The 8,017-nt window shown below is 41.6% G+C and overlaps 1 protein-coding gene across 2 annotated transcripts; it reads right to left on the bottom strand.

Annotated features, from left to right (window-relative positions):
* Positions 1–945: 945 nt before the first annotated feature.
* LOC115166842 (transmembrane gamma-carboxyglutamic acid protein 4-like) lies at positions 946–5,306 on the bottom strand. 2 transcript variants are annotated; one of them, XM_029720710.1, is made up of 7 exons: positions 4,971–5,306; positions 4,326–4,441; positions 4,041–4,204; positions 3,920–3,947; positions 2,989–3,130; positions 2,219–2,401; positions 946–1,402 (listed from the first exon to the last, which is right to left on the bottom strand). In XM_029720710.1, exons 2-7 carry the CDS (start codon positions 4,435–4,437, stop codon positions 1,375–1,377), a joined length of 657 nt encoding a protein of 218 aa, XP_029576570.1. In that variant the 5' UTR covers positions 4,438–4,441; positions 4,971–5,306; the 3' UTR covers positions 946–1,374. The 2 variants fall into 2 exon arrangements, with proteins under 2 accessions (XP_029576570.1, XP_029576569.1); XM_029720709.1 differs by having other exon boundaries at positions 5,096–5,306.
* Between the last annotated feature and the right edge of the window lie 2,711 nt (positions 5,307–8,017).

The following is an 8,017-nucleotide window of genomic DNA, read 5'->3' as shown; positions in this document are numbered from 1 at the left end:
AGAAATTCATGGTAAATAATGTATTTTCTACTAATCCATTATTTTTTTCTTAACTTCTTAAAGCATTGTTGGTTAAGGGCTTGTAAGTATGCATTTCACTGTAAGGTTTACACCTGTTGTATTCGGCGCATGTGACAAATAACATTTGATTTGTCATTTGGGAGTCACTTTTATTGTAAATAAGAATATATGTTTCTAAACACTTCTACATTAATGTGGACGTTACCATGATTACAGATAACCCTGAAGGAATCGTGAATAATGAAAGTTACAGATGCACAAAGAGCATACCCCCAAGACATGCTAACCTCTCACCTTTACAATAACAGGGGAGGTTAGCATTTTATACCATACCCCCAAGACATGCTAACCTCTCACCATTACAATAACAGGGGAGATTGGGGGGGATGATATTTGTGCATCTTTCTCACAACAAATATTGTCACTGTCCCAATACTTTTAGAAACCACTGTATATCTAATATGATTTAGAGAATGTGGAAGTGTCAATTCTCTCAGTCTGTCCTAACACTATGCTGATATTGTGTCATTAACCAATAGGCTACAGTAGTGTCTTCCCTGTGGCTCAGTTGGTAGAGCATGGTGTTGGCAACGCCAGCATGGTGTGTGCAACGCCAGGGTTGTGGGTTCGATTCCCACGGGGGGGGAGGCAGTACAACAAAAAAAAATGCATGAAATGTATGTCTACTGTAAGTCGCTCTGGATGAGAGTGTCTGCTAAATGAGTAAAATAAAGTTGTAGTAGGCAGACTTGTATGTATACCACAGGTTGGTGGCACCTTAATTGGGGTGGACAGACTCGTGGTAATGGCTGGAGTGGAATGAAATTAAATACAAAACCCATGGTTTCCATGTGCTTGATGCCATTCCATTCGCTCCAATCCAGCCTCCACTGGTATAGACTCAATACGGTTTCTCATGCTTCATTTTCCATTCATAAAAGCATAGTTGTAATGCTTTTATGCTTTTTTTGTAACTTAGTTTAACTAAGTTACATCATATCAAGTATTACCTCATTAGTTGTTATGGGTTAAAGCAAGTCCAACTCAAAAGTTGACATAAGTGAGGAATAAAGTGATGAGGAATAAATCAATTTTGGCACATGCAGAAAAATTGCTAAACATTTGTACAAATAGATAAATATGCTAAACATCTCGAATTGCAGGTAACGGAAGAGGTAAAGAGTTAATCAGTCACACAGATCTACAATTATCACAAGGTATTACAATCCAATAAAATCACATCTTGAACATGCACAGTGGAGAACAACCATATAAAGTAAATAGATCTAAACCTCTTCAGTAGCATTTGATGAAGCACAATATGGAGACATTCATCCAGCGAGGTCAAAGATGCTATCGTCGAATACTTCCAGGTCGTGACCTGTGGGAAAGAAACAACAAAGTGAACATGTTGTTCACCTAACGAGGCAAGGTTAGAAAGATCTCTACTGTCTATAAACCAAAATAAAATTTAACAAAAATTATTTTGAAAAATATTTTAATGTATGAACAATTTTGTAGTTATAATTAAATTCAGATAGGTAGAGCAAGTTTTTGGGGTGTGTAACATTGTTGGTTGCGTTAATCTCCTTCCCACAACCTGGGCTCGAACCAGGGAGGACACTGAACCCATCGACAACTGTTACCCACAAAGCATCATTACCTGTCACTCAACAAAAGCTACACTCACTCTTAAGCATCAGCTGTCAGAGCAGCTCACAGATCACTGCACCTGTACATAGCCCATCTGTAAATAGCCCATCCAACTACCTCATCCCCATATTGTCATTTATTTTTTGCTCCTTTGCACCCCAGTATCTCTACTTGCACATTCATCTTCTGCACATCTATCACTCCAGTGTTTAATTGCTAAATTGTAATTACTTCGTCACTACGGCCTATTTATTGCCTTACCTCCCTAATCTTACCTCATTTGCACACACTGTATATAGATTTTTCTATTGTGTTATTGACTGTATGTTGGTTTATTCCATGTGTAACTCTGTGTTGTTTGTGTAGCACTGCTTTGCTTTATCTTGTCCAGGACGCAGTTGTAAATGAGAACTTGTTCTCAACTGGCCTACCTGGTTAAATAAAGGTGAAATAAAATTCAAATAAAAACTCCCCTTTGACCTCCTTCTCTGCAGCAACCGGCACAATCATGTGTGTATGTATACATGAGCATGTGTGTGTATACCCAGGGTAAGGAGGAGGTGGGGCGTCGTGCGTTCCGGTTTTGCCGATGGCGTCCTCATAGGAGGGCAGGCCTGGGGGGTCAATCTCCTCTGGCGGGGGCAGGAGCACGGGCTGCAGAGAGACCTCATCCAGTCTCCTCATGATCAGCGAGGCATTACTGCGCCTTGGACGCACCCTAACAGAGCTGGAAGAGACAGTCAGGAATGATGTGGTATCCCCTTAGAAGAATGTGTGCGTATACACACACACACACACACACACACACACACACACACACACACAAACAACTTTTTTAGGAAGGCCCTAAAAATTGCCAAAGACTCCAGCCACCCAAGCAGACTGTTCTCTCTGCTACCGCACGGCAAGCGGTACCGGAACGCCAAGTTTATCTATGCATAGTCACTTTACCCCTATCTACATGTACATATTACCTCAATTACCTCGACTAACCTGTAACACCGCATATTGACTCGGTACCCCCTGTATATAGCCTCGTTATTTTTATTTTATTTAGCAAATATTTTCCTCAACTCTTATTTTTCTTAAAACTGTATTGTTGGTTAAGGGCTTGTAAGTAAGCATTTCACGGTAAGGTCTACTACACCTGTTGTAGTCGGCGCATGTGACAAATAACATTTGATCTTATTCAAACTACTGATCCAGTGACCACTGTCAATCAGTCAACATAATGCCCCCCTCAGTCAACATAATGCCCCCCTCAGTCAACATAATGCCCCCCTCAGTCAACATAATGCCCCTCATCTAACTCACCCGGCACGTGAGAGGTTATCCTTACAACTCCCCTTGCAGAAGTACCAGACCAACAGGCCGAAGATGACGACGGCCACCCCTGCCGCGATCAGACCCACAAGCAGGGCAGTCACATCCAGCCGCGAAGGCCGCGTGTCCTCATCTGTGCAATCACACAAAAACAACCAATTTAAGTATTTTTGCATGTATGACACACTGCAAGATTCCTAAATATGCTGCTAACTCTCCTTAACAGTCACAGTGTATGGTGCTTTTTCTAAAAAAATTTAAAACCAGGTTTCTCTCCAGCCATCCTGTAACATTTATGGAGTAATACACCTGTCAAGGAGAAAATAAACTGGACTGCAGAACCTAAGGGCCTGTCACGCGCGTCGAAAGGATTAGACCAAGGCGCAGCGTGTATAGTGCTCATCTTCATTTATTATAAGAGAACACTTAAACAAAATAACCAAACAACAAACAGTTCCGTAAGGTACACAGACTATACGGAAAACAACCACCCACAAAACCCAAAGGAAAACAGGCTGCCTAAGTATGGCTTCCAATCAGAGACAACGAAAGACACCTGCCTCTGATTGGAAACCATACTCGGCCAAACCTGGAAAACGAAACATAGAAAATGAAAACCAGAACACATTCCCCTAGAAACAAACAAACCCCAAAACACACAAAACAACCCCCCTGCCACGCCCTGACCATACTACTATGGCAAATGAACCTTTTCACTGGTCAGGACGTGACAGGGCCTGAATTGCACCGCTGGGCTATATACTGCATTAGGTTTTGCATTTCGTCCTCCTGCTTGAGGGTGTCTTCTGCCACCCTGTACCCATCAGTGTTGTTCGAAAAATCTGTGCGATTAGTAGTAGTACAATGACAAATAGTTGACCTGCGACATATATGTAGATATACTTAGCCATACTTCTCTTACCCTCTGTGTACTTTTTCCAGAAGTCATCCTGCGAAGTAACATAAAGACAACATCAGGTTGTGGTCATGAGACTGGGCCTACCACACAAATTCTGTCTGAACACCATCTCAGCATCACTTACAGTCTGAGGGACATTTTCAAAGACCTCTCGTGCTTCCTCATAGTTGCAGACTTCTTCAAAGCACTCCCTCTCCAAATTCCCAGGAGTGAAGAGCTCAAAGTCAAATCGGTTGGCCAATAGATGGCGTCCTAAGAATGCATTTGCCTGCTCCTCTTGCACAAAAACTAGGGGACCCAATCACGAGTAGAACTAAATTATGCAAACTTTTAAAGACAGTACTTTAATACTATAATTTAAGAATATAACAAAATTCTATTTGAAGATGTTTGGAAACTCATGTCTCACCTTCTTTTGACTGGTCCTCTGTCCCTGTGGTGTGTAATAACTTTCTCATACAAGCAAAGTTTCCACAGGGAAGCAGTTGATACAGTATGAATAAATGCAAAAGCATCGCCATTCACCTGCGGATAATGATTTGAGCATAGGTCATAGAGATTAGATAAGAAGTTAGAACGTGTATTTCACAAGTGAGTGACAAGACACACCCAGTTTTTATCAGAAAGCTGTTCAGAAGCCTATACAGTGGATCTGTTGATTGCGTAGCAATTTCTTCCTTAAAAACGTGAGTTTTAATTTTACAACTTAAATTGTTCACACTGAAATGTCACTTTTTGGGCGACCCGACCAAATTCACATAGAAGTATGAATTATAGATATGTAATTCTCATTGAAAGCAAGTCTTAGAAGCGGTATATCTGTTCTATGTGCTTTATTTATATGATTCCCGTTCTTAAAATTTCGGTTTTTGCCTCTTACTTTAGGTGTCGTACACCAGCTTCAAACAGCTGAAAATACAATATGTTCGGTTATGTCAATGATATTTCACAGCGGTTTCGATGATACAATGATTGTCCACACTATACTTGGCGAACTATTAGAATTTTAGCAACCAGGAAATGGCAGAGCAATTTCTGCGTAGTGTACCTTTACCTTTAAAACGTGTGTAAAATCCAAGAAGAGTGGAATAAAACAGGCTACTGCACGAAATGAATGTTACTGAGCAGGTATGAATGACGTTGATTGTTGACAGGTGAAACTGAAATGAAACCACCTACCTTGAACATTCGCCGATAACAGCTGTGTATTATATTTCCTTATAAAAACACTCAGAACACGTATCATCAATAATCAACAACACCGCATTACAAAATATTATAATTCGTTAAATCGATAAAAGTAAAATATTCCAGGAAGCGCGAAGTTTCTGTTTACTCCCAACAACGTGAGCTCACCTCCTGTTCTGTAGTAGTTACCTACCTGTACAGACCTGACTAATCAAGCTTTTCACCTGGATACACTGATCTACAGTGCAGTAGGAACACTAGGTGGCACATGAAACCACTAAACAAGAGAGAATCGGCACAGGAGTGAATCAAGTAGAGCTGTAGACTTCCCAGAGGCTTTAAAACGTCTACTTTACATTTAGCTTAGAACAAATAAACAGACATATTATTAATATGGATATGCCTACTCACGCTCCACTGTCGAAACAGGCACTTCACAATCAGGGAAGTATGGGAACTAATGGATGTCATTATGGCTAACAATATCATGTAAATGTCACACCAAAACACGAAATCACATTCTACTGTAAGGCTTGGTTTCCACTCTCAATTTACTTTTTTTGTAATATTTATTTAAAAGAAAACATAAGTCCATATCTAAGAGAGGCCAGAGGCGTATATGGTACTAAACATTGTATTGCACGTTGTAGAAAGGGAAACATGTACTCTGAATCTAACGGATGTGTCCCAGTTTTCCACATGACGTGTTCAAGTGACGCACATTTCCTTTTGCGACCATGACTTCATGGCCTGGATTCTTAATGTGTCTGCCTCGCGACCTGTCTCAGCAAATTGACCTTTATCCCTGAGATTTACTGAGATTGACTAGGATAGCCGAGTTTAACGACCTCTTAATGGGAAAAACCAGTGCATGTAATATTTCACCCTAAATGGCTAAACCTTTTATCCAGAGTGCTCTTTGTGGTATCCACAATGCTGCCTCTGCCCTTTCAATGTGAGTGTATAAATTAGCCAGGTTAAAACCCACAGGTTCATGCTCCTCTCAGCCCACAGAAGAGCAGAGGTGTGTGTTCTCAATAAGACAACCTTTCTTGTGCCACACTCTGTCATAAAAGATCCCTGTCACAACAGCAACCCCCAAGACACGCTGCAAACGTATCACAAACCCCCAAGACACACGGCAAATGTATCACAAACCCCCAAGACACGCTGCAAACGTATCACAAACCCCCAAGACACACTGCAAACGTATCACAAACCCCCAAGACACGCTGCAAACATATCACAAACCCCCAAGACACGCTGCAAACGTATCACAATCCCCCAAGACACGCTGCAAACGTATCACAAACCCCCAAGACACGCTGCAAACGTATCACAAACGTCAATAAAACATCCTGTGTCAACTCAGATTTCTGCTAAGGCTGATGTAACGTGTTAGTGTTATTATCAGAGCAAATAGCCTGCTCCTGCCAGGTCAACACTCCTGCCAGGTCAACACTCCTGCCAGGTCAACACTCCTGCCAGGTCAACACTCCTGCCAGGTCAACACTCCTGCCAGGTCAACACTCCTGCCAGGTCAACACTCCTGTCGGTGTCCTTACACTTGTGTTTGTCTTGTGCACTCTGTCTAAATAGGTTTATCTCCATCATGGGTGCTAGGCCACTGTTTATGTAAAGTAGGGATATGGTAGTGATATGGTAGTGATATGGTAGTGATATGGCGAGAGAGAGAGATAGACATAAAGAGAGATGGTGCTAACTGAAAGTTAATAGGATGTCTTCTCTTGTCCTGTGTTCTGCTGTGTGTCTGGACACTGTCAGGGCTTTAGATTTGCTATAAGGAATGTTCATACAGAGAATGAAAGGCTGATGCAAAAGTGAAATTCCTGACTTTATCTAGTGTCTGACGCTAGATGATATTACAGAAAGGCTTTAAACATGCACTCTGAGGCAAGGCTGTGATGATTGAGCACTATGCTCTGGAAAAGTGATAATATTCTCAGCGGTGGGAAAATTCCAAGTCAGCATGATCTGTTGAGAGTCTGTCTTCTTACGCACATCCACAGTCTTTAAGGCATAATGAACTGTTTAGCATTCTAAAAGTCACTGCTGTCCATATGCATATTGTTCATATTTAGTGGAGTACACGCTTTTCACATAACACACGAGAGATCAAATTCACCTTCAAACTGTTTTCTGGTGAGTAGCCAGGTTACCATAGGAGTATCAGCTCATTTGCTTTTCAGCACTGAACTGCGTGGAACTACCAGCTTCCAAACGTGATAAGACGGGTCATGAGAGCAGATAAACCAACTGGAGAATGACGTGAAAGTTACAGCTGGGAGATCTCACATGACACACCATCCATGAAGCAGTAACTTAGGGCCTGAGAGACAAATTAGAGTGAGAGGGGAGAAAGGACGAGAGAAAAACAATGTGAGAGAAGATAGAGAAACAGAGTTCAAGGAAGAGAGGGAGAGAGGGAGAGAAAGGGAAACAGAGATTGGGAGAGAGGGAGAGAAAGAGAGGGGAACTGAGATAGAGGGAGAGAAAGAGAGGGAGAGAAAGAGAGAGGGGAACAGAGAGAGAGATAGAGAGGGAAACAGATTGGGAGAGAGAGGGATAGAAAGAGAGAGGGGAACTGAGATAGAGAGAGAGAGAAAGAGAGAGGGGAACAGAGAGCGAGAGAGAAAGGGAAACAGAGATTGGGAGAGATAGAGGGAAACAGAGATTGGGAGAGAAAGAGAGAGGGGAACAGAGAGAGAAAGGAAAACAGAGAGGGAGAAAGATTTGAGATGTGTTTTATTTGATTAGGATCCTCATCAGTAACAGCTAGTCTTACTGTGGTTCCACATATGACAAATACATTACAGACAAAAGGCTTTACAAGTTACATACCTTTAAAACATTTACATGTAGTGTGTGTATTCATCTATCAGTTACACATAC

The sequence above is a fragment of the Salmo trutta genome, chromosome 29 (assembly GCF_901001165.1).
Source record: "Salmo trutta chromosome 29, fSalTru1.1, whole genome shotgun sequence".
In the NCBI taxonomy this organism is placed as follows: Eukaryota; Metazoa; Chordata; class Actinopteri; order Salmoniformes; family Salmonidae; genus Salmo; species Salmo trutta.
This window is presented reverse-complemented; position numbering and strand designations above follow the sequence as displayed.

Excerpts from the sequence above, each read along its gene's own strand:
- LOC115166842 (XM_029720710.1), bottom strand. The coding sequence starts at position 4,437 with ATGGCGATGCTTTTGCATTTATTCATACTGTATCAACTGCTTCCCTGT. Across the intron at positions 3,948-4,040 it reads TTGAAAATGTCCCTCAGACT|GATGACTTCTGGAAAAAGTA; the intron begins GTAAGTGATGCT and ends GTTACTTCGCAG. Across the intron at positions 3,131-3,919 it reads CTGGAAAAAGTACACAGAGG|ATGAGGACACGCGGCCTTCG; the intron begins GTAAGAGAAGTA and ends GTGATTGCACAG.